Source organism: Leptopilina heterotoma, unplaced genomic scaffold (genome assembly GCF_015476425.1).
Source record: "Leptopilina heterotoma isolate Lh14 unplaced genomic scaffold, ASM1547642v1 Lhet_81, whole genome shotgun sequence".
Lineage (NCBI taxonomy): Eukaryota > Metazoa > Arthropoda > Insecta > Hymenoptera > Figitidae > Leptopilina > Leptopilina heterotoma.
In genome coordinates this window covers 4,824,891-4,852,582 of record NW_025111185.1, presented here as the reverse complement: position 1 = coordinate 4,852,582, position 27,692 = coordinate 4,824,891, and the positions used below count along the sequence as shown (strand labels likewise).

At 28.3% G+C, this 27,692-nt stretch overlaps 2 protein-coding genes across 4 annotated transcripts in view; one reads left to right on the top strand and one right to left on the bottom strand.

Moving 5' to 3' along the window:
* LOC122511391 overlaps positions 1–4,029 on the bottom strand; it is a 128,029-nt gene extending 124,000 nt beyond the window's left edge. For both annotated transcript variants that reach the window (XM_043626599.1, XM_043626600.1), the window contains exon 1: positions 3,896–4,029. In XM_043626599.1, coding sequence (XP_043482534.1) covers positions 3,896–3,935 — 40 coding nt within the window. In that variant the 5' untranslated portion in view covers positions 3,936–4,029. The remainder of the gene's footprint in view (positions 1–3,895) is intronic.
* Positions 1,159–24,709, top strand: LOC122511389 (PDZ domain-containing protein 2-like). Of its 2 annotated transcripts, none has more exons than XM_043626594.1 (6): positions 1,159–1,420; positions 17,629–17,814; positions 18,081–18,223; positions 19,122–19,597; positions 20,868–22,580; positions 23,722–24,709. In XM_043626594.1, the coding sequence occupies exons 2-6, from the start codon at positions 17,634–17,636 to the stop codon at positions 23,783–23,785; spliced, it is 2,577 nt and encodes an 858-aa protein (XP_043482529.1). In that variant the 5' UTR covers positions 1,159–1,420; positions 17,629–17,633; the 3' UTR covers positions 23,786–24,709. The 2 variants fall into 2 exon arrangements, with proteins under 2 accessions (XP_043482529.1, XP_043482531.1); XM_043626596.1 differs by having other exon boundaries at positions 1,160–1,420; positions 20,868–22,618.
* Positions 24,710–27,692: the final 2,983 nt, after the last annotated feature.

Genomic DNA, 27,692 nt, shown 5'->3' with positions numbered 1-27,692 from the left:
AATAAGAATTTGATTAGCAATTTCAAATAATTATGATATGTACACAGTGTAAATCTAATATTATTCTCCTAATCAATTTGACCATTTTTTCCTGATTACATCGACTTAAGGTACACTCTCACCTCACTGCTTGCCTGCCTGCGCAGGCAGGCGCCATAAGAGTGAGAGAGAAAAAACATTTAATTTGAATTTTCTTACTCTCTTACTCCTATGTGTTACCATGTCAACCTGCAGGCAGGCAGGCAGGCAGTAGGAGCTGTGCTAGCGCCTTAATTTTCCTGGTCACTTTAACTATGCTTGAATCTTATTACTTTGACCAGGATTCTATAGTTGGCTCCTCTCGTAACTAGGAAACCTAGTCAATTCCTGGTATACGGGTCCTAGGCATTTTTTTCGGTGGAGTTTTTTTAGTTCCAATCTTAAAAGGTTTTGATTTTCGCATTTTGCAAATTTATGTGATTAAACATCTTATTTTCATGCAATTTTCAGTTTTAATTAAAGATCACAGTCCTGCATAAAAATATATATAATAAATAATTGAATCGCTAATTCTGAAAAGTTTTCAATTCTGATAATCGTAAGAGTCATTTTTACTTAGCAAGTGATAGTAAAAATGACTCTTAAGGTTTTCAGAGTTGAACCCTTTTCGAAATTAACGATTCAATTGTTATACCTTTTATACCAATGTTATTTACATAAGTAAATATTTTCATATTTATTAACTATAAATTATTTATTTATATTTTTCGATTGTTTCTTTTCTGAAAATATAAATAAATAATTTATAATAAATAAAAATTATTTTTTGAATACAAAATTCAATTATTAATAATTGTTATAGTTATGTTATAGTTTTATATTAATTATAAATATTCTAGTTTTATGTTATAGTTTATTTTTTCGAACAATGGTTTTTTTTTGATAATTTTTTATACATAGCTTTTAAGATAATATTTTGTTTGCGAAAGTAATCCTCTGATTTGCGGTTGATTAGTTCGACGGTAAATTACCACAGATAAAAAAAAGTATGGTGCCATCAAAGATGCGTATCCAGCTAATTTAGTTGGAATTTATTTTTTCCCTCACAGAATTTCGCCCCTTTCTGTAATGAACCCCCACTACCGGCCCACGTGTATCTCTGAGGCACCGAGAGTTTGAAAAGACGACTCAGTCGCAAGAGAAGTGCCCGGCCAGCAACACGTGAAATTAATGTGGTTTTGAATATTCGTCTAAATTTTTCTATTATTTATAAAGCAAAAAAAAGTGTTATCAGTGAAACTGTTTTTGTGTTAAAGTCTTTCCTTTTTTTCTTGTACTTTTTGTTCTTTTATATATTTTTTTGAGTTTTCTGTAAAAAAACAAGGTGCTTTTAGTTTTTATGTGGATTATGTACGAGTCTCAACGTTAACCTTTCTTAGAGGTAAGTTTTTCTCCATTTATTGTAATTTTTTTATTCCAAATTTGGAATAATTTACACTATTTTTTTGTGTACATTTTTCTCCATTTATTGTAATTTTTTTTATTCCAAATCTGGAATAATTTACACTATTTTTTTTTGTGTTTGATGAAAATTGAGGTGGATACATTTAATTGGCCTCCTTTTTTCAAAAAAACTTTTTTTTTTCGAGAAAAGACAATGAAAACACGTAAGAACAAGTTTTGATTTATTATTAAGGTGTATTATGTTTATGGTCTAACACCTAATTATTAAGTTCGATAAATGTTTACATTTTTGGAGTACGAAGAATTTCGATTTTGATTACGGCTTCTTGTTACTATGTATTATTTTGATATCAATTAATATTGAAAAATTCAAAACTAATTTAATGTTTTGAAAAAATGTTTTTTATTATTGAGTTTGTGTTGGAATTTAGTACAGTATGTATTAAAATGATGAGACGACCCTTTGAAATTATGTTTCAAATGTTTACGTCCTTCAAATGTAATGCGTGCTCTCTGAGAAATGAACCGCACAATAAAGACGCCGAAGATCTTTAACCTTGAATAACACGAATCTTGAACTTTTATCATTGAAAGTTTCGCATTTTTCAAATAATGAGATATATTATAATCAATCAATTTTTCTTCTACTTTTAATCAACTGACACGAGATAATTTTAAATACTTCTCAATTGTTAATAATATTAATAAAGAACAACGAGAATATGTATTATTTTAGATTTTCAGTAATCTTTTAAACTTCTCAAAGAAAAATTTTTCCAATTTTTATTTTTTATAACATTGCTATCAATATATATGAATCATATTTTTTTGGATTATTCAGTAAAAAATATTTATTATTAATTTATTTATTTTACAATGCTTTTAATTAACTATTTCTTTTGAATATATTATTTTACGATTATATTTAGTAGGTATTATTTTGAACAATTTTTTGTATCATTGTAAATATATTAAATTTAATTTTATTGTTAATAGTACACGGAAAAAAAAAGTACGTGAATTTTTCATTGACTCGGTACTTGACTTTTGGATACGACACAAAATACTAAAAACAGTCTAGTACTTTTGCATGAGAGTTTCAAAAGCAGTCAATGAAAATTTCTAGTACCTTGCTTGAGAATTTCATTGACTTCACACATCACTTTTCGACGTTCGTCAACACTTATGAACTAACCTATAACACACACATATATTCGCGTATAACTTAAATATAAACACACACTTAACACTTAAAAGTACGTATCGAATTGTTCTTATATACCACATGGTGAAATTTTTCACGACTTCTGAGACATACTATTTCACTGAAAACTGAGACTTACATAACATTCTGTTTTGTGAGAAACACAAAATAAAAAATATTTTTTTGAAAGTCAATTCTTGAAGACAAATATATATTAACACTATTTGTTTTTCATAAAATAATAGTATATTCACATCTGAAATTAACACAAACGGAAACAGACGATCAGCTGGCATTTACCTTGGGTAGAAACGCGCAACGCACACTGCGCATGCTCTACAGAATTTTCAAGCGCAGTCAACTAATCTTTCACGTACTTTATAAAACTGAACAAATGACTTTTCGTTAAAATTTAAAAAACACTGTTGCCCATACTAGTACTAAAATAACTCTAGGACTTTTCTATATTTTCTAATAAAAAGTATATGATACAGCCTTGTACTTTGTGTTCTATCCAAAAGTCAAGCACTTTCAAGGAAGGATTCACGTACTTTTTTTTTCCGTGTATATTTATTATTAAGAATTAATTAATAAGTTAATAATTATTGTTTATTGTAAACATGTGTCAAAGTTCTAAACGTGTTCAAATGAACGAAATTTATTTATTTTTTTTTGAAATTGTGATTGTGGATCACTGTTTGTTTATTAAATATTTTAATAAAAATAAATAATATATTTATTATGTGAATCATGTAAATAATGATTTTTTATTATTAGTAAACAATTTTTGTTTTTTATGGATAGCAAATATTTATTATTACTAGATAATAATAAATTATTTACTGAATTTTGTTTTAGTTTTTTTCACCATTATTTTTATTTAATATTAATTTGTTTATTTAATTATTTCGAAATTATTAATTTTGTGTTTGTTTAAATATTTTTCATATTTATTTTACAACTCTTCTTGCATTTATTATTTTATTCCTGAATTTTTACGATATTAGCTATTGAATTTTGTTATTTATTTGCTTAGATGTTTACTGTCCCTCTTGCATTCTGTTTTACAAATGTAAAATTGAATATTTGTGTATATAGGAAAAACCCAGTTTGGGTTTGTTTAATTCTCAGTGAGTGAAAATTTCCACGTTTTCATCACATGTTTGTAATTTCTGGATCCAAGTTTGGTATTAGTTCCTGTTTATGCCGTGCAATCTTAAAAGTTTATTACTTTGGTTGTGTTCTTACCTGGGTCAAGAAGGTCCTTATACTGTACACTCAAAGCCATTGTCCTTCGTCGCGCAGACAGCTCGTCAGGCTTTGCAAATACAAAAGCAAAGGTCCATTCCTCGAAACCGAAATTATCCTTCAGAAATATTATTTATTGTCAAAGTGAAACTTTACAGCTTCTCTCGACACTCGCAAAATGTAACTGAAAGAAATGCGTTGAGTTTACTGCCCGTGTAAGACAGATAGACAGACAGACAGAAATATTAATTTTGTATTTTTCATCTTTGCAGTAAATTCTTTTTTACAATATGGGGAATTTGTCAAAAATTTCATATTTTGTAGTAGTTTTGTTAATATATTTTTCTCAATTTATTTATTTCTACTCACTTTTTTAAATTCTTATTTTAAATTCATTTTTTAAATTGTTATATTTAATAACTATTGTTAATGGTTGTTATTTCTAAAAAAGAAATATTTTTCGATTTTTATTGAGTAGTAAAAACAAAAAGTGAATTATAGATATAGATACCCTTTATCTCAACATGTTTTCGCTAATATTGCTATTTTTTTATTAAAATTCAAAATTGGAACATTTTCCTTTGTTCAATAAAAACAATATTTAAAGTTCTAACAAGCAGTGAAAAATTTTCCCAGGAGAACAAATAAATTTCCAACGATTTTTTATACTCGAATTTATAAAAAGAGAGTGGAAAACTGAAAAGAATAGTATTCAACAGTCAGTTTACTCAGCAATTCTGGTAAAAATGATTTCTTATGTTGTCCGATCAACAGATATATATTTGCCTTAACGAAATTCTACCTGAAAATTTCCCTCTCCCTTAAAGGTACACCGGCCTTTGTTAAAGAAACCTTAGCGATTCGATTTCCTTTCCCTTATAAGTCCGAATTTATCTTTCTCTCTCTCTCTAAACACATCACCAAATACTGTGTGTTATAGTTTTGGGTTAAATCCTGGGGGTTAAGCTTTGACCTGATGTGAAGGTTATGAACCATAAAAAATCGGGTCAATTTGTTCTGTAAGCTTCAGTGAATTTTTCCCCATTTTAATTTTTGATCTCTTGAAAATAAATTTTATCCGTTGGGAAAACGTGACACACACATGTATTTTATATGTTTGTAAACGATATTATGATATGGGTAGAAAAAATATTCCAGGGGTTGGGTTTTTTTTCAATTTTCAAAATTTTTGTTTTCTTGAGAAATTTTCAGTAATAATTTTTCTAAAAAGAGTATTGCAATGAATGGCTGACCCTTAGAGAAATTTATTTATTTATTTATTAATGGATGGAACAATTTTACTTTCTGCTTTTTATTTTTCCCTTTTTCAATTCGGACTTATAGTAATTTTTCCATTTAGAGTTATAGGGACAATCGAGAAAAGACAATAGGTTGCAAATGAAGGGTTTCAACTGCTTTGATTAATTGATAATAATAACTTGCGAAAAGCAGTTTTTCCAATTACGTTTCTCGCAATGGAATCATTAACGATTTAGAAAGAGAATATAGTTGAACTTAGAAGTTCATAAAAGGAGTTGTCATTATCGACAATTTTATTGTCTCGTCACTGTCGGTTTTAGCATGTTCACAAGTTACGCTTGATTGCGGGAATTAATGATATGGGAAAGTGTATAGATGTTCCCATAGTTATTTAGCACTCCCATATGTATATGTTTCGAATTCTCGTTTTTTTCGTCATCATCATGATCATCATCATCAAGGGATTTGAAAAAGAGATTTGTAAACATAAAGTGAGATAGAATCTATCTATAGTGTATAATATTTAAAGGTTACTTGTTTGTAGTTAATTTCTTCTTTTTGCTATATGTATCAATTTACTTTTTAATATAGAGAGTAGCAATTTAATCACCGATACAGAAAATATTCAGTTCGTATTTGAACCGTTCGCTCGAATAACGGCTTAAGTGTTTGTGAGGCATTTTGGAAAATCTTAAAACTAACACTAATTTATAAATTATAAGTAATTTAAAGCATTACTATTTAATTTAATAGGTTTTGTTTTAAACAATTCTAATCAAACATTATAATTTAGATGTTAATTAACAGGATGGTAAGCGTCTTTTGAAAAACGGCTTAAATCAACTTAAGCCATTATTCGAGCGAACGGTTCATTTTATACTTGCGAAGGATATAACATTTTTTAGTTTAGTGTGTTTTTCTTTTTGTTTAATTCTGATTAGAGGAGGAACTTTCGAAATTATTTATATACATATTTGCAATTTAGTTCAATTAAATGATAATTATTCCATTAATGGATAGTAATTATTGTAATTATTGGGGCCATTCTCTAATTCTGATTAAAATACAGGTTAATTGATTAAAATCAAGATGTCTTGATATTAATAAAAATAAAAAAACTACAATAAACATTTTTTAATAAATGTATTGTAGCTTTTAGTGAAAAAATTCTTAATTCTTTTTTGTTTTCTTTTTTGAGAAAAAGTTGATTTTCATCTCGAATCATTACCTTTTTCGTTTTCACTTTGTCTTTTATTCAATTTGTCTTGCAAGAAAGCATTTTTTTCTCGTCTTGCTCCCTAATAGACATTTTACATCATTTTAATGGTTTTTTGTCTGCTCCTGACAGTTTGTAAACTCACTAATTAAGAAAAACGGCAGTGAAACTGTTTTTAATAATGTACATAGAACTCACTTTATAGACGATTAGTGCAAGATATTCATTTCTTCCGGCTACGAAATAGCCACTATAAAGTTGCATTCTTTACTTGAAAGTAAACCCATGAAAATGTGTAGGATTTTTATGGATTCTTTTTTGGATTGAATTTTATTATCAACGGACTAACATTAAACGGGTTAAAAATGTAATTATCTGAGAAGAAATAATGACCATCTTTAATGACTCTCTCTCTCTCTCTCTCTCTCTCTCTCTCTCTCTCTCTCCGCGGGTATTATATTCTAAATATCTAAACTTCCACTTTCATCTCGCGTACATTAAAGAATCGAGATTTAATATTTCTTCTTTCAATAATGATGAGAAGAAAAAGTTTCGCAATAATCGGGCAATTAACAGCCATTAAGTTAATTATAATATTTGGTGCGAGTCTTTCATTGTTGTTAAAAGATCGTTTGTGTTGCAATCAGTAAAATAAATCCTCGCAAGATAAGAGAAAGCTCTCGAGACTTTAGTCCAGTTGAACTCAGCATCTCAGCATCTTCTTTCGATTTGTCGATCAATGCTCGTTGTGGACCGAAAAAAATAGAAAAATAAAAAAAACGAAATCAAAAAAAGATACTTGAACAAGATAGAAACATAAAATTCTAGGATCTTATCTTTTTATATCTTCTCTTCACTTGGATTAAACTCCGTACATTTCTACCATTATTTTACTCTTAGGAAAATGTACGTAATCTTCTTAAAGTAAACAAAAACTAACACTGGGAATATTTTTTCGAAAAACAATCTATTCTAAAATACTTTTTTTTGGGAAATTTCTCTCATTTTCTGAACAAACAAATCGGTTCGTTTACTTTAAAGTTTCAGTTTAATAATAATGAGGAAAAAATCACTCTAACGAGAAGAATGTAACCTTGTCATGCAATACCTTCTTTGGTCTTTGCGTAATTTTTCTCCTCTTAGATAATAATTATTGTATTGTTTAATTTTTCTGTTATATTTTCAATACAAAGGAATTTAAAATTAAATCACACAACTTTTATATTGGTTTTTAAATATATTTTCCCATATAGAAGAGAAGATTCTTTTCAGCCAGCTTTTCAGTTAGTTGAATATTTATTATTATCGCTGTAAAAAAATTAGCCTTGAACGTGCACCATGCAAGTTTCCCTTCTTTGATCGTATCATAAATTTAACTTGAATTTCGTATAGAGAATTGAGCCACTCATTTATCTTCAGCAAATGCAAAAAAAAAATATATTACCATTTTAGGGCAAGAAAGGACAGTGTTTATTACGAAACGAGGTTACTTCGAATTATTTGCCAGATGAAAACTCTCAAGTTGCTGAACTGGTTACATTTTTCTTTATTTCATTCGTTTTCGTTTAATATTTCATTTCAAAAATTCTAATCAAAAAGTAAAATTTTTCAAAAGAAATATCTTTTAATTTTTATTAGAATTTTTTTATTTTATTTCTACTTGTTTTGTTATGTTGAGGAATGAAAACTTAGGGGAAAATGTTAGTTTTGTTTCAATTTAGATTTTGGCATTTTGAATTTTAGAAAGTGTAAAATCTGAAAATTTCGAGTTTTGTCAAGGAAATAAGGTGGTCGAGACAATAAGTACCTTTCAGGTCATAAACCTTCTTCCAGGCAAAGGGATTTTCAAGTGATCCTCCCTCGTTTGCTAAAAGTAAGCCCAGAATTTTACCTGCGAGTGAACATTTGTGCGAACTTGGACATATTTGCTATAGTACTTCATTGCCAGGGTTTCGTTTCGAGACCTATAGTTGTCGATTGTTTCCCCTCTCCCCCCATTTCACCTCTTCTCTTTTTCTCAACTTCCAACTTCGTTCTTGTAATACAATATTCTACAGATTTTCACGCAAGTAAAGAATAAGCTAAGACTACTCTACTTTCTATATTGAATTAAAATTTCGTAGAAGAAAACAAAAATTATTTTTTTAAATTTAATTTTAAAAACAATTTAGGGTAAGTGTGCCAATTATGGCGCGGTTCTGGTTTAGCCGTCTTTGAAATAGAAAATTCAAAAATTATAATGAAAGAAGTAAATTTATGGCTTATTAAACTAAAAGCCCGTGTCATATAGATAATAAAACTTTTATAAAAACTTTATAAAAATTAATTATTTAAACAAAATTAAAGCAATAAGAATTAGGATTAAAAACGTCAATTATGGCGCGGTTGAGTCAATTTCGGCGCGCCAATTACGGCGGGGAAAATAACGTGTATTTAGAGGTTGTGTTGCGCGCCATAACTGGAGCACGCACATTCAATGAAAATGTGCCAATTATGGCGGGGCACAATTTTTGTACTTAAATAATTAAACCAATAATAGTTCAAATGTGTTTTTTTTCGTACAATTATATCGAGTAAGGTCGAAAATAACTTTTTCTATCATTTTCAAATAACTATATTATTCTAAAATAGTAAATAATTCTATTTTTTACAAAGTCGCCATAATTGGAGCACCCGACACAATTGACACACTTACCCTATTTATTTAAAAAATTTTTAAATAATAATGTTTTTAAAAATTGTAATTATAATTTTTTTATTTGATAAAGTAAATTTTTCTCGTTCTTGAATATTTTCTAGAATTACTGTACTAAAATAAAAAATGTAAATGAAACATTAATATTTAAGAATTAATTTGTTTTAAATAAAATTCCTAGAAAATTTTCATATTAATATTTGTAAATAATTTAAATAGTAATTTTGCTTACAAGTTAAAAATAATAATTGAATTTTGACTTTGGTAACATTCAGAAAGTTCATACTCAATGATTTAGAAGAAAAAGTATTTTTCTATTAAAATTTTTTTGTATTTTTGTATAAAAAATGTTTTGCATAATTTTTTGATCTACAATTTGAAGAAGAAAAGTTTGTGAACACAAAAAAAATTGTTTAATGAATTTTAAATAATAAATATAATTTTGATCGATATTAATAATATTCAATTAATATCAATAAAATTGACAAAAAAATATCAAAAAATTAATAAAGAAATTAGTAATAAATTTTAAATAACTTGTGAATTATTATATATTTTGGTTTGAAATATTTTTGAATTGTATTTTTGTGTTAAAACATTTTGAAAGTGTCGAAATTTTACATATATTTAAAAATGTAAAAATAAAATTGGTGTCAAAAATCTCTTGACGATTTTCACTTCAAGTTAATGTTGTAGACGGCTTTTTAAAAAGCAAGTGTTTCTCTTCTTTGAATGGCATTGAGGCAAAATGATCGCTTTAGGCTTAGAACGTAAAATGGAAAAATAAGTTCGAGTAAAATTTCCCAATAGAACAATTTAAGTGACTATTTTCTTATTGACAGTTGTAACAATGAATTAAGTAATTTCAACATTAGTCACGGAGTTTATCGACATAGAAAAAAAAGAGGAGGAAAAAAATCTAAGTCAATAAACTATCAATGGTTTTATTGACTTATTTTTTTTCTCTATCGAATATAGGTATATCAGATCTTTCTATTAATCTTCTTTGTATAACACTCGGTATAATATTTCTATTAATTTTCTTTGTACAATAATGTTAAATTTGTAATAATCTTAGTTCTCTTTATTTTTCTCGGTTAGTGATTATTCATGACTGGGGATAAAAGGGGATTCTCCCATTTTTCCTGGGAAGAACATTTGTTTTTCGAGGATTATTTTTCTAATTTACATTATTGCATATTTATAAAGACTCACGCAAGTACTGTTTTTAACGGTGAATACAAATTTAATGGTACGCGGAGAGTAATAGGAGAGAATATGTGAATGAGAAAAATGGTGCCGCGATATTTCGGTCTCGTTTGCTGTTTTTATTTCGTGCTTTTTTTAACAACCTTTTTATTTATATTTATAAAGTCCCTCTTGGTAGAAAGTAAAACTGCTGTCAGGATCGTCCTCGAGTGTTCTCTCATCTTGACACAGATTTACACAGGAGGTGACTCTGTGCACTCGAGATTTTATTTTTCCGTTAATATTACTTTTTTGCTCATTATTCTTCGCAGCCTGTTTGATTTAATTGCTTCTGATAGCAATTATATTTTTTTAATTATAATCTTCATTTTCTTCTTCTTGTTCTCTCTCCTTGAAGAAAAAGTTGTTCTTTAATTTTATTATTGCACCCGCTGAGAACAATTTTATTTGCACCATAATTTATTTGAGTTAAATAAAAGTGTGATGTCGCAGAATTTTAAATTATTTGTTTTCAGTAACTATTTTATTCGGCACTAATAAAATTTATTTCAGACAAATAAAAGAAAATAAATTATGAAAGAGTCAAATTTAATTTTTTGATAACTACTTTTTTCAATCTCAGGGTTGCCACATGTCAGTAAAGTCAGGGAACCATTATTTTTCAAATAAAGTCGTTGCGGCCTAATTTTTAAAAAAATTGATACTTTTAGAAATGAATCTGTATGATCTCTGAAGAACGAAATTAAAAGAATTATATTAAAATATTTATTACTTTTCTTAAAATATGAGTGTAAAGTGGAGAAGGTGCGAAAAAATGGCACTTTTTTTAGCAATTAGAAAATATTTTTAAAAGTATTGAAAAATTCTTAAAAGTGTAAAAAGATTTATTGATTCATGTTTAAAATTAGTTGATTAATTATTCTTTAATTATAAAACTAGTAAAAATATAAAAATAATAGATAAAATATGTTTTTAAAGTTGATCCGCCAAATAACCTAATTTTGACATGTTTTTATCAATTAATTACGAGAATTCACTGCAAAAAGAAGTATCTTAATTTAAGATGTTTTGATAGTCATTTCTAAGATGTTTTGGTAGACACTTTTTAGTTACTTGAAACATCTTAATTTAAGATGTTAAAAGTATATCTTCGTACACATTTTCTGTGTATTTTTGGGGCAAAAAGTTTTGAGGTTATCTATGGGCTCTTATGGAAAACACTTTATGTATCTTAGTTTCTAGTAACTTACACTTATAGCACATCTTACGATTCTCAAGTAACTTATCGCTAAACATCTTATTGCAACAGAAACATCTTAATTTAAGATACTTTAAAGAACTTACCAAAGTATCTTACTTTTCTAAGATGGAAGAAATATCTTCATCACTGCTAAAACGTATAAAGCATCTTAAAAATCAGTAAGATACTTTAGAAAACATCTTATTTTAAGATGTAAGATACCATTTTTCCATCTTACATCTTATTTTAAGATATCAAAAAAGACTCCTATTTTTGCAGTGAAGGTGGAATTATTGAATTAAATAAAAACTCACCGAATATAGAGTATTTTTGATGAACTTTCAGGATTTCTTAACACTATGATTGGAACGTGATTAACAACAAGAAACCAACTTCAATTTTAATAAAATAAATAGTTTTAACCTGAAAAGGTGTGCAATTTTTAAACCTTTATATTTTTTAAATTAGACCCGGGACCAAAACGAAAATTTGTAAGTGTATAGATTTCGTTGTGATTTAGAAGTTGTGAAAATGCCAAATTTTTTTATTTTTCTTTAACTGAGTTATTAAGTTGTAAAGTACGCAACAATTCAGAAATCGCGTACTTTCAACTCAATATTTCTTGTATATTTAAAGGAAAAATTAAAAAAGTAATAAGAAATCCTGAAAGTTCATCAAAAATACTCTATATTCGGTGAGTTTTTATTTAATTCAATAATTCCACCTTCTCGTAATTAATTGATAAAAACGTCAAAATTAGGTTATTTGGTGGATCAACTTTAAAAACATATTTTATCTATTATTTTTATATTTTTACTAGTTTTATAATTAAAGAATAATTAATCAACTAATTTTAAATATGAATCAATAAATCTTTTTACACTTTTAAGAATTTTTTAATACTTTTTTAAATATTTTCTAATTGCTAAAAAAGTGCCATTTTTTCGCAGCTTCTCCACTTTGCACTCATATTTTAAGAAAAGTAATAAATATTTTATTATAATTCTTTTCATTTCGTTCTTCAGAGATCATACAGATTCATTTCTAAAAGTATCAATTTTTTTAAAAATTAGTCCGCAACGACTTTATTTGAAATATAATGGTTTGACCCTTATACAAAAATTCTTTTAAGAAATTCAATTATTTTCGAAAAATTACATTAAAATATTTTTAAAAACTAATTATTAGAATTGTTTTATAATAATTTTTTAAGATATTCAATTATCTTCGAACAATGTAAATACTTTTTGGACTGATTAAAATTTTTGAGAAATTATGGTCCTGTTTATAATTAAAATTCTTCAAAATAGGTGAAGTTTATTTGAAAATGGTAGAAAATAATTGAATTCAGGAAGGGTTATAATTGTAATTTTTAGAAATTATTAAAATTTCTAAATCTAAATTTTACTCATTTTTCGTAAATATTCACATTTTTCTGTAAAAAGAATTTTGACAGGGAAAGTAATTTTAATGTCAATAAACCCACATAGCACAATAGTATGAGGTAAGGTTATGTTGAGTACTAATCGAAAGGCACATAAGGTTACACAATATTGCTGCGGTAGACCTGAGGTGAACTAAAAACTTCCGCCATGGAGGTAAGGTTACATGTTAGGGTGTGGTGAGTATATATGATAAGGCCATGGTAACCTTACACGTTAAGGTTAAGGTAACCTTACACGTTAAGGTTGATGTAACCTTACACGTTAAGGTTGAGGTAACGTTACATGTTAAGGTTGAGGTAAGGTTACATGTCAAGGTTGAGGTAAGGTAATTATTAAGTTGTAAGGTTGAAGTAAGGTTGTGATAAATTTACCAGTTATGGAAAATATTGAAAAAATAATTAATAAATAAATATTCAATTAAAAAGTTAGTTTGTTGCTCTTCTCTATTTTGGAAACCTGACATGAAGCAGAAAATTTTAAAAACAAATTTGGGGGGACTGGGATTTGAACCCGGGATCGACGCGCATAAACCTATCATTCTAACTAACTGAGCTAAGTAGAGAACTGGTAGAAGGAAAATTAATATTGCCTTTAAGGAGTTAATCATCTTCTTGGTTCACCTTAAAGGCAACATTAATTTTCCTTCTGCCAGTTCTCTACTTAGCTCAGTTAGTTAGAATGATAGGTTTATGCGCGTCGATCCCGGGTTCGAATCCCAGTCCCCCCAAATTTGTTTTCAAAATTTTCTGCTTTATGTCAGGTTTCCAAAATAGAGAAGAGCAACAAACTTAACTTTCTAATTTAATATTTATTTATTATATTATTAATTATTTTTTCAATATTTTCCATAACTGGTAAGCTTATCACAACCTTACCTTAACCTTACAACTTATTAATTACCTTACCTCAACCTTGACATGTAACCTTACCTCAACCTTAACATGTAACGTTACCTCAACCTTAACGTGTAAGGTTACATCAACCTTAACGTGTAAGGTTACCTTAACCTTAACGTGTAAGGTTACCATGGCCTTATCATATATACTCACCACACCCTAACATGTAACCTTACCTCCATGGCGGAAGTTTTTAGTTCACCTCAGGTCTACCGCAGCAATATTGTGTAACCTTATGTGCCTTACGATTAGTACTCAACATAACCTTACCTCATACTATGGTGCTATGTGGGAATTGTCAGGGAAATTGATAAACTGAAACTTGTGACCACCATGAAATCTTAAAGCTTTGATTTTGTTTTGTTATTCTTTGATTTTGTATTTTGTACTCTTTTATTTACATAAATAATTGTACATTATGGAAATTTTTCTAAATATCAAAATTGTTATTTTCTTGGGTTTTAATTGAAAAACGATTTTTCTCGATATTTTGAATTGAATTGAAATAATGAAGCAGGATCAAAATGAGAATTTGTTCTAAAAATAAAGAAATTGTTTATTATAAAATTGAAAATCAATGACCCGATGTTTAAACCGGTTTGAACGGTGAATCAAGTTTTCAATTTGTAAATTAATCCGTGTTAAATTCATAGATGAATAGTTTAGACACGCGTGCTATTAAAATAATTGCAAATAAATATCGCCATATAGGATTTATGAAAATCTATTATTCTTATTGGGGTAAATACCGACACACAACGTGTATACCGTTTATTCCAAAATGAATGCATAAATAAAAGGATTAATTGACTATATTACAAAACGTCGGGTAATTGAGTTAATTATAACATATGGTATAGGAGTTGAGTCAGAAATAATTATCGGTCGAGATAAAATGTTCCTTCTAAAGAAGTTCCTTTTCTAAAGATATGAATAAAGTAAACAAAATGTTTGATTGATCCTATCGTACCAAAAACGGTCATTAATCATTTTAAATCATCTCTAATTATTCCTTTTGTATTAAAGTTAGTCACGTGCGAACGGTTTCTAACTTATCGCCAGTTAAATGCGGTTCAAAAATCTTTTGCATCAGGAGTAACTAACTGTAATGCATCTTCCATCACCTATGATCTTAAACCGTTACGTGTGCGTACACAAGAGCTATCTTTGAATGAATAAAGTAACAATTCTTACCGTGGTGCGAGTTATTTGCAATATGTGGAGAAAATTGCTATAAATTTCTTTCCCGGTGAAAAATTAGTCTAAATTCAATTTCCGTATCTGAAAAGTCGTTTGATTCTTTTGGTTAATTTTTGGAGAAAATGAAGTGTTTAGAAATTCCCACGCATTAGTGTTTTGATTGGAAACTTGAGAAAGAAAAATTGATGGGAAAATAGGTTTCTGGCGGAAGCAAAGAAATCCCACAGGATCACATGAGTCATCTGTTTTTAGGAGAAGACTGTCGCAAAGAGGAAAAAGAAATGAATCTGGCTGGGAATTCTTATAAAGCGTATACACTGGACTAGGGGTTAACATAAATAAATATTTTTAGCATCTGCAGTTTACAACTTCCTGGATGCACCTCTACTCACAGTGAGTCTCTTGAAACCGGGGTATTCGACTTGCTCCAGTTTTTTCGCGATTAAGGTGCTTTCTACGCACGTGTAATGCGTTGATTTGATTAGCGGATGTTTTCGGTCAGTTAACTGTCTTTTGCTTCAGCAAACTTCTAATTACAAGGATAAACTAATGGAGTTTTTAATTGTGGGACTATTGTGGAACTTGTCTTTTCAAGATTTAATTAAATGTTTCTTCCATAAGGGCTGAAGAAAGAAGAAGAAGAAGAAGAAGGAGTCTGATTTTCCAATGATAAAATATTTAATGAGGGTCGTTATTTTTACATACAATTTGAGACTGGCTAACAGTTTATTAATGAGCTCATAAATAGTTAGTAAAAAATGCTGTTACTCAACTTTTTCATAATTTCTTCTTTTCTACTAAAGAAAATTTCTGATAATTTTATTTTGGAAAATCGTCTCAAAATATTAGTATTTTGCGATTTAAACAAATTTTTTTTTAGGACTCGAGTTAAGAAAGTGTTTTATATCAAAATCACTTTCTTTTCTTGATAAGATTATTGTTAAATGCGCTAATGAGAATCGGGTTTAAATTATTAACAACAGTAATTTCTTTATTTAGTTCTTTAAATTAGATAAAATGATTTTCTGATGAAAAAAAGATAGTCTCGCTCCTGCTGCAATCTAAATTGGACTTGTCTGTATAGTTGTCGCGAGTCGGTGTAAGTTTTTTTTATTTCTTGAGCCTCTTGTGTTGTCGTGCCACGAATCAGTTGGAAGGATCTGGTGTGATTTGAGATACAAGTGCAATTTTCACGCGAATTGCGTATATCCAGGAAAAAAAACAAAAACAAACAAAAATAGCCGGTGCTTCATGATATTAACTCGTGCCAGTGATATCCACTTATACGTAGGTTGTTGCAGGACTTTTTTCCTTGTCTCCACACCCTGTTCTCTTCAACGAGTTTAAAACCTTTCACGTAACGGGTCATGAAAAAGTATTTTCGTTTTTAATAAACTAACCCTTTTGTTAATACATGCAAATTTTACTATCAAGAGAAATTGTTGCTAGTACAATTTGTATGTATTAATTTTTTCGTCACATGATATGGTGTAGTATAAGCTCTAATTAGAGAAATTATTTTGTGACTAAGAAATCGTTGTGTATCAGAAATATATTTTTGCTTTGATCATTTATAGAAAGTTAAGAACATTTCACCAACATCTGGATTTTCCGTTCAATCATCAACTTTCCCCTAATAATTCAAGTTCACTATCAGCAGTATTATAAAAGAAAGTGGCGATTTTACGGTCAACGCCTTCGTCCACATGTGGAGAGAGAGAGAGAGAGAGAGAGAGAGAAAAAAATGTGTCGTGTCGCTAACCTTAGAAGACTCCTATAGGAAAATCGAGTCTCTCGCAAGAAGCGATAGTTTAAAATGGAAGCAAGAAGGAGTGAAATTACAAAACTCAACCATCTGATTAATTAAGCTACACGATAGCCAATAGCCTAGCGATGAAAGAGGTCGAGTCAAGCAAACTGGCTTCGAAGGCCGTTTGGCGCTTGGAGTTTTTGCATAGTCCAAGAAGGAAGTCTTACGAGATTTGCCCTCGAGGCAAAGCGATCGTTGAGCTCTCCAATATATATCCCGAGGCCAAGAACACGCACCAACACTAATGCAAAATACTGATAGGATATTTATACCATTGCAAGTGCCCAGATATATTAATTCCATCGTAAACCCATATAGCGAATGTGGTTTCGTGATAGTAGGTCGTAAGCGTCGTAAGCGTCGTAAGTAGGAGAGAGACTCCTATGTCTTTGCGTGGACAGAAATTGTACGGCGAGAGAGACTTGCTAAACTCCAGGAATTCTTATCCCTATAGCTATTCAACCAAGTACATTTGCTACCAACGCAAAATTCTCATCTTTGTCGGGATCGCGAATCCTTTGCAGCAGTTACAACTAAAGGGATATCGCATAACTCATAAACCTGAGTTATTCCAACTTTTTATTGCCTTCAAACCGATGGGAACAAATTCTCATAATAGTTTGCAAAAAGTTTTTGTTCCATAACGAACAATCCAAAATAGATAAACTCCAAAAATATAATTCAATTATCGAACTTTAGACATAGTTAAAAATTAATTTTCCAATACTTTTACTGATTTTCTTGTTTTATTTGACATTTCAGACAGAATGCGATTATTCAAGAGACGATCTGAAGATCCGAGTCCCGAGTTGGTATCGGCTACGTCGATATCTCCGGATTTTCCTCTTCGGCAGACGAAAAGCGACATTGAAGATGCTTGTTCGCCAGTATCGTCACAAGAAGACCCAACATTGCCAAGTTCCTCGTCCTCCTTTTCTGCTCGTAAAGGTAATTATTTTCTCGTTACAAATTCAACCTTTAATTCGATTCCTAATCTATTATCGTGGATCTTGAGCATTTCATGCATCAGTCTACGCTTTCTCATATAATAAACTCCCGTTGTTAGCAAACAATCTCATCAGAAATATAGATAAGTTTTTATTACTGATTAAACTTAATGAGAGTTTGTTAATCTTTAGGCGGAAGAAAATATTCCAACCTTTTATTTAGTAACCAAAAAAGAAATGTTCTTATTTCATTATTTCTTCTTTTAGGAATTGCAACATTGGGTCGAAAATTGGGCCAAAGATTTGATCAATTAAAGAGATCGGAAAGTTCCGAAATTCTTTCTGGATCGGGAAGGAGACGACGTTGGAGTCCAAATAGAAAAAGTCTTGGTGATATTCCCAATGAGAAGGTAATTTTCCTTAACTATTTTAAAAAAGATGTTTTTTCTTCGTAGAAATTCAAATATGTTCAAAAATTTTTTTAAATTCTCGTCAAAATTTCAATTACCTTTAGAAATAATTAAATTCTTCTCCAAAATTCAATTATTTTCAAAAATATTAATAAAATTCTCGGTAAAATTTAAATTATTTTCAAAAATTTTCCAAAAGAATTCAATTATTTTAAAAAATTTAATAAAATTCTACGAAAACCTATAATTATTTTCATAAAATAATAAAAATTTCACAGGAATTCAGTTATTTTCGTAAATAATAAAATTCTTTTTAGGAATTCAATTATTTTCATAAATAATAAAACTCATTGAAGAATTTCAATTATCTTTCATACAATTTTAATCGAATTCCTCGAAAAATGTTATTATTCTTCAAAATTTTATTAAAATTCGTCAAAAGAATTCAATTATTTAAAAATTTCTTTATAAAATTCTTTATGTGAATTCAATTTGAAGAAACATGTAATTATTTAATAAATTTCTGTTTTTGTATTTAAATAATTAAATTCTAGTAGAATTTTCTTTAAAAAATAGATTTAAAAATGCATTTCAGTTATAATTTTAGATTATAATTGAATATTAAAAGCATTAAAGCTTGAATTTTTAGAAATAATTGAATTTTTAAAAGGTTTCAAATTAAAATCTTTGAAAATCTGAATTTTTCGTTTTTTTAACTAACAATTCTGTGGAATTAATTTTTTTGAGAAAGTTTAATTGCGAAATTTTTAAACAATTATTTGAAGATTTTATTTTTTAATATATATTTAATTGACGAATTTATGAATAATTGAAATTTCGTAAAATTGAATATTCTCAAAACAAAATTTGAAAGAATAAATAGAAACTGTTTTTGCAGAAATTAAATTTGTCGCCGCCGTCGCCTGATCGTCCGAAATCGAAGCGAATTTCCCGAGTGGAATCATTGCGGAATTTCATTCGTGGTTCGGAGAGGACAGAAAGGATTGAGCAGAAGTCGAAGAGTGTGACAATCGAGGAGGAAGAATTGTCTAACTTCCGGATAGATAAGGCGCACAGCGAAGGAGTTCTCAAATGCTCAACGAAAAATTTGAACAGCAGCAAAAATATCGATACCCTTCGAAGAAGAAAAGAAGCAATCTGTCGAAGTATACAGAATCTTCAAAAGAAAGTCCCCGAATTGGACAAATTGGAAGTGGAAATCGCCAGAGGATTTACTGTTTCCCAAAGGTCCATTAGTGCTTCGTCAATAGATTTGAAATTTTTACCTAGAACTGGTAGTGTCAAGAGAAATCTATTCAACTCACGAAATATCGACATCAACGCAAACGAGAATATTAACAACAATAATGTCAAGTATGTAGTCTTTAGTTAAATAATAACATTTTTCTCCCAAAAACCAATTATTTTCAAAAAATGTAATAAAATTAAATTATTTAAACAAAATTTTAAAAAAAATTTCACAGAAATTCAATTACTTACCAATTTTTAATAAATTTCTTCGAACCAGTTCAATTATTTTTAATTTTTTAATGAAGTTTCTAGAAAGAATTCAAATATACTTATTCAGAGAATTGAAACAAATAGTGGTGAGAAATTCAATTATTTCGAAAAATTTAAATAAAATTCTTTTCAAAATTCTATTATTTAAAAAAATGTTGACAAATTTTTTTACAAAATTTAGTTAATGAAATTGCAATTTTATTGAAATTTTCTTATATTATTCAATTATTTTCAATATAATTCTTCTTAATTCTATTACTTTCACAAATAATACATTTTTTAATGGGAATTTAATTATTTAAAAAAATGTGAATAAAATTCTTCTCAACAAATCAATTATTTTCATAAATAATAAAATTTTTCTCGAGAATTCAATTATTGTAAAAAAATTTAATAAATTAAAATTCTTCATCAGATTTCAATTATTTTCAAAAAAGTTTTTAAAAATTCTGAGAAATTCAATTATTTAAACAAACTTGAATAAATTTTTTCACAAGAAATTAATTATTTTCATAAATAATAATATTTTTCTCCGGAATTCAATTACTGTTTTCACAAATAAATATCTTCACAGGAATTCAATTCTTTAAAAAAATCTTTAATAAAACATATTGAAGAAGTTTTTAAAAAATGAATTTGACTTAAAATTTTAAATGATAAGTAATTGAATACTAAAAGCATTATAACGTAAATTTTTAGAATTAATTGAATTTTGAAAAGAGCTCAAATTAAAATCTTTGAAAATTTGAATTTATAGTTACAATATTCTTCGACTCGGAGTGTTCGATTTGTTCATGTTTTATAATAATATTCTTAAAAGTTATTGAATTAAATTTTTTAAAAATTTTTAATTCCTATGGAAAAATAATAATGATTAAATATTTATTTAAAAAAGAAGTTATTGATGTTTTCGAATAATTCTACATTTAAAGAAATTCGTAAATAAATGTAATAGAACATTTTTTTGAGCATCTAATAATTTTTAGAGTGAATCAGAATATTCTTTAGAGTCAGGGAAAAAGTTGAAATTTTATCTGGAAATCAGGGAAAAAGAAAATTAAATTTTTGTGGCAACCCTGAAATACTAAAATATGCAAATACTAAAAATATCTTTAATTTTCAGATCTGAACGACCGAAATCGTCAATGCCGGGTGGAGTGGAGGATTTGCTCAATAACTTGAAGCTGTGTTATGACGAGAGTGGCTACGATTCAGACAGTACGAGAACTGGAGCTGACTCGCCAGATGGCGAACAATCAACTCAACAATCAAGTCCGAGAAAATTGTCCATAACTTCGGAAGATTACCAAGGTGTTGATTTGTCCGATTCCTCCAAGAAACTTGAAATTTCAAGCGCTGATGTAACGTTAAAAAATGCTGATGAAACGCTCAACGCTAATGAAGCAACATTACTCGCTGAAGATTCTTTAAACTCATCGTCAACCACTGCAATGACTTTCATTGCGAGTAATGATAAATCAACGAGAGATGGCTCTCCAGTGAGGAGTAAATCTTTGAAATCAACGAGAATGCGTAATTCAGAGATGCAATTGAGAACACCGAAGAGTAAAGCCGTCAAAAATATTGTCACCTCTTGTCTTTTGGATAATGCCGCCTCACCGTGCAGGGACACTCCTCCTTCGTTGAAATATTTACAAAAACTCGAGACCACACCAATACAGTACTACAATCCAAAACGATCCCGCGCCGATATGGAACCAGAGGTCGTCGAAAGTCCCAAAAGAAAACTAAAGCGAAAGGGTTGCTCAAATTCACAGCCAACTAAATCACCGGCAGTTTCCTCTGCCAAGAAGCTTGTTAGACGAGAGTTGAAAACAATGAAATTAATCGTTCAAATTCCTGGCAATCTGGGCATTTTTTTGGAGAAAAAAGAAGCTGTACGTCCATTTTATATTATTTCAATGCTGGATCCAAAAGGAGAGGCCGCAAATTCTAATCTTTTTAGAATTGGAGACGAAATTGTACGAGTTTGTGGACGAAGAATTCGTGGAATGTCTGAGGCTGAAGCAAGAAATGCTTTAAGAAGCTGTTTCGGACCAGTTGAGTTGCAAATTGCACGAGTACCGACATTCGCCTTTGGAGGAGAATTTGGAGAAACTTGGATAGAAAATCCAATTGTTCGAACGAAAAGTGATCCTCACGTTTGGTCGTTGAAAGAGGCGGAGAATGATAATATGGATTTATCAATAACTTTCAACTCTTCGCAAATGTCGTTTGATGATAGTTTTTGCAATGATCCCAATGAGGACATGTCTCAAGATTTGATGAAAGAAGACTCTTTAAAAAATTGCACGAATGAAAACGTAAAAATGGACACTGATGATAGTGATGATAAAATGTCCTGTAAAATTATTGGGGCATTAAGGAAAGATGGTATAAATGTATCCATTACAACAATGGATAAAATCGGTAAAGAAAATACGGGGAAAGTCGAAGAAAAAGTGACGGGAATGAAGAAGTTTCAGAATGTGAAGAAACGAAATTCAAATGCGACACTTTGTACAAGAAGAGCAACAAGTTTACCCATGGACCTAATTACGATTTCTTTGGAAAAAGGAACGACAAAGAAGCTTGGATTCTCCATTGTTGGAGGATCGGACAGCAATAAAGGGAATATGGGAATTTTCGTGAAGGATATTCTGGCCGGAGGACAGGCAGCGGAGGAAGGAAGTCTGAAGATTGGAGACGAAATTCGGGCAATTAATGGCATTCCAATGGAGGGAATGACACACGGAAAAGCGCTTCACACTTTTAAGGCCGTAAAAGCAGGAAAAATTATTCTCCACGTTGGAAGGAGAGATCCAACCCACAAACGGTTGTTGAGGCGATAAAATTGCTTTTTATTAACTTTCGGTTAGTTGCTTTGCTTGCATTATTAACAAATTTCTCCTGTTTTCATTTTCTCCTTTTTTTAAGTACTTAAACGCTTTATGCACATTAACACTCTAATAATGAAAGCGGTAATTTTCAATTCTAATTAACTCGCAATAATACCTATTTTATTATTATTATTCATAATATACACCCAGAGAAAAATTTTATTTTAAATATATTTTACTAGAGTCAAATAAAAGTTTTGATGATCCACAAGTTCCGAACGTTTAATTGAACGAAAGATTTTTTATTAAATTATTTTTATAAATTACTGGTTCCAATAATTAAATGTAAAATTAAAAAATTAAATTTTACATTTAGAAAGTTTATAATTAATCCTTTTTTGATAGTGACGCAAAATTATTGCATTAAAAATTTAATTTGAAGAAGAAATAAATAAATTTCGTTTATTTGAACGTTCGGAACTTTAGAAAGATTATATTTGTCTCAGAGACCAATAACTTATTTATTTGTTTAAATACATTTTTAATTACTTATTTTTTTTTAAATAAAAATGTTATTGGACAGAAAGAAATTTTTTGTAATTAAATATTAAATAATAATTAATAAACTAATAATAATAAAAATTTTGTTCGTAGAATAGAGAGCATATTAAATTAATTATTTGTTTAAATTTTTAAATTGTTTATTTGCTTGAATAGGAATTTATTCGACAGAAATAAAATTTTTATTTGAACCAAACATAATTTATTTGAAACAAATAAAAAGTTTAGTAAACTCTGAATCAAATATGTTTTTTTCATGGGTGTATTTTGAAAATAATTAGATTTTTTATAACAATTTTATTATAAAAAATTTATTACAGTTTTTGTAAAAATTTTTTAATTTGTTTGTCTTTTCGTTCGTTAAAATTTCTTAAAGAATGCATTAAATTTTAATTAAAAATTATTTTCTGTAAAAAAATTAGTTTCTTTGCAATTTTGAATGCAAAATTTATTCTTTTGGGATGTTGAATAAAAAAATGATTCTTTTTGCAATGTTGAGTAGAAAAATGATTTTTTATTGCAATTTAAATAGAAATTTTTTTTTACAAATGTTTAATTGAAATTTTTTTGTTACAGTTACATCCACCAATCAAAGTCCTACGATTATTTGGACAGACTCGTAGAAAGTGGAGAAGAGTAATTCGATCTCTTGATTTTCTTGATGAAGAAAGAAAAATTATTATTTAAAAGAAGATTCTCAAAAAAATTTTAGTTTAATTAACTTTAAATTTATTTATACATAAAAAATTATGTACATTATTATATCGATGGACTTATATTGCGATTTTTCATATTAGTTATTTAAAAAAAATGTGATATTGATTTATTAATTTTAGATTATATTGACGAAATTATCATTTATTTAATATTTAAAACACGATTTTTGTTATTTAGAATTTTCTACAATCGAATACGGCCTTAAATACATAAACAAGTGAAAAATATTGTAATTTTCTAGAGAAAGAAAAAATTCTAAATTAAGTTTATCTTAAATATTGTAATCATCTTTAATTTTTTTATACTTGATTTTTATATTGTGCATTACAATATGTGAATTGTAATTCACTGTAAGATTTGAAGTATATATAATTTTGAAATTTAGCCGATAATTTCTCTTTTTAAGTTAAAAGATGATTAGTAATAGATTTAGAATTCTTTTTCTTTTATTTTCTACGAGAAAAGTAATGTGTAAATTTGTTTGTTTGTCAAAATATGTATATTAATGTACGAACTTACCATTTTCTGTTAGATGATACAAGCTAACAATTAGAAATATGGTTTTTCACTAATATCGCAGATGCCAATTAACATGTTTTTTTTATGTTAAAACATTTGTTTATATTAATTAAACTGCGATATTGATTACTTCTGATATTAACTGGGTATAGAATGATTTGTCTTAAATTTTTTTCTTTTTTTTGTATATATTAACTTAAGTTTTTTAAGTTACGAAGACTGACATTCGAAATGTCTACCTGATAAATGCTGTGATACAGATTGTAGTCGTATTTTTAGTTCGTATCGTACAAAAGTGTATTTAAAATAAATGTCGTACTGTTTAAAATTTTGGTTTCGATTATTTTGCAAAGTAAATTATTTCAAATTTGCTGTTAATGATTTTTATCCCTTTTATGATTAAATTCTATTCCTAAAGTTCTGAACGTTCAAATGAGGAAAATTTATTTATTTCTTCTTCAGATTAAAATTATTTAAAATTTAAAAAAATTAATTCTACAAAATTGTTAGTTGAAGGTATGAAAAATTCAAATTTTTAAAGATTTTAATTTGAAACCTTTTCAAAATTCAATTATTTCTAAAAATTCATCCTATAATGCTTTTAACATTCAATTATTATCTAAAATTCATTTTTAAATGATTTTTCACTATAAAATTCTACGAGAATTAAATTATTTAAATTCAAACATATATATAATTTATTGAATAAATGAATGTTTCTTAAAATTGAATTCTCATAAAGAATTTTATCAACAAATTTTTAAGAATAATTACATTTTTCGAGAAATTCGATTAAAATTGTATTGAAAATAATTGAAATTCTGCGATGAATTTTATTATTTAAAATGATTTATAAATGGTCAAAATCACGAAGCATGTAACGTAATAGTCTTTTTGTTTTGTCCATAACTTTTAAATAACAAGGAATTAATAAATTTTTATGTTTGCATCTTCAAATATATATTTTTTTTAACAATATTGCATAGGAATATAAATTTTTTTGTATTTATCAATTAAAAGTTATGAACGTTTTAAAAAGACTGTTACGTTACAAAAGTTTCGTTTTTCGCAATTTTGACCAAATGTAAAATTTAGAAACTGTAATTTTCTATTACAATTATTAATTTATCTGATCCTAAAGTTTTGAGAGTTTAAATGAACAAAATTACTTTATTATTCTTTTTCAAATTAAATTTTTTTGCAATAATTTTGTGTCACTGCAAAAAAAAACTACTTATAAAGTTTCTGAATTTAAAATATGTGTTTTTAATTTTTTATGCAATCAGTAATTTATGAAAATATTTTCAACAAAAATTATTTCGTTCATTTGAACGTTTAAAACTTGTTGATCATGTAATTTATGGAAATATTTTTAAAAAAGTTCGTTCATTAGAACTTTCAAAACTTGTTGTGCAACAAAAATTTGTTTCTTTTGTAAACTCACAATTTTTCTAGTGATATAAAATGGCACACTTTTGTGCCATGATTTTTTTAATGATTAGGTATATTTAATTTATTTTGCTTACTTTTAATTTTGGTTAAATTTTTTAATTAAAAATCAAATTCTTGTACAATCAAATTAAATCATTAAATGTAATTAAATTAAATATTATAATTAAATTGTTGATACGTTAAAAAATGTTATCTTCTTATAGAAATGCAAGAATGTATTTCCGGTTGCAGTTTAACAGGCGTATATTCTTCTTTATTATGTTTTTGATAGTTTAATTTATTGCGAAGATTGTTTTTATATTCTCATAAAAAATAAGGTCTTAAGGTAATTTTAATTGTATTAAAATATTAGGTAATATTTGAAAAATGCTAATTTTTTTTATTTTACAAATAGATATTGCATTTTTTCTTTGCGATGGATCAAAATAAGTAAAGTGCGGTGATATATATTAAAATTAGAATGCTTAAGGTAAGTGTAGAAAAATACATCTTGGACTTTTGTCCCGGAAATTTTATTTCATGGAGTCTAATTGGTTTTAATTTACTTAATGGTGGCATTAAAGCCTTTCTCAGTAGTTGCATCGGCTCGTTTAACGCCATGTCACCATCTTTTATTCCTTGGAAAATTTCAAAGGCGGAAGGAACGTGGTTTCCCATTCCTTTCAGACAAAGCATTGTCATCAAAGCAGAAGCGCGCATCATCTCGACACTATAACAATTCCACTTTCAACGAGTTGGAATCTGATTTAGGAATTATCCTCTCCTATAACATTCCGAGCAATTAACTCCAGTTCACAAGTAAAATTTGTGGCGCTTCAGATTAGGGGAAAGAAAACAACAATAGAAAAGGAATCTAAAAATTCGAATGGCAATATAATGCTTTATAATAGAATCCGCAGTAAATAATTGCCCCCGCTGTATAAAAATAATTGATGGAAGAAGCACTTGAGAAAATAAAAGGAGAAGACCTCATCAATGATCGGCCAAACGACCTGCATACCATCTCTTCAATCTGGTTCCATTTTTCTTCAAACGATTAAACTTTTTCTATATACTCTCCCAACACAATGATTCTCAGATTCCAATTATACCCCGACTCGGGAAAATGCTACAGTTTTTCCTAGAAACGAAACACTGTAGTGCCAACTTAAATTTATTATGTTTATTATTTCTAACGGGACAGGGACAGCTCATTGACAATTTACAGAATATTTCACATGGAACGAAAGTTAAGACTCCCAACAATCGCAGAGAAATTTTATCGCCCAAAGAAATGGAGAACCATCACGTAAAAATGAAATGAAATAGATTTTTCAAATTCTCACTGTGAGAACATTGTTTTTCCAATCAGGAGGTGCGGTTGGAAGTGGATTTTTACACTGATTGTATTTCCAGAATAGCGCAAAAAAATATTGGACCACTCAAACTTTAAAAGAAAGAAAAAAAGAGAAAGAAAAGTAACGATTTTTAATCATGTGTGATTAATTGCACATTTGGAATTTAAATACGTCACACGATTCCGAATCATTAGGGAGTGAAAAGGTCCAAAAGTCACAAAAAAGTACCTCGTCGGCTAATGACTGAAATCATCAAGTCACAAGTGACAAAAAGAAGAAAAAAGAAAAGAAAGAAAAGAACTTAATTTTGTACGGTGCATTGGGCACAAATGTGGATTTTGATGAAGAAAAAAATCGCTTCTTTCTGAATTACGAACACTCGGCAATCATTAGCACGAGAGCTGAGACCTCCAAGACTCACACTCTTTGACTTGTGATCGCACGAACCATTATTATCTCTGGACTTAACTCGAATTGCATCAGCCAGATGGTAAAGATGAAGTCTCTGCCTTGAGCTAAAGA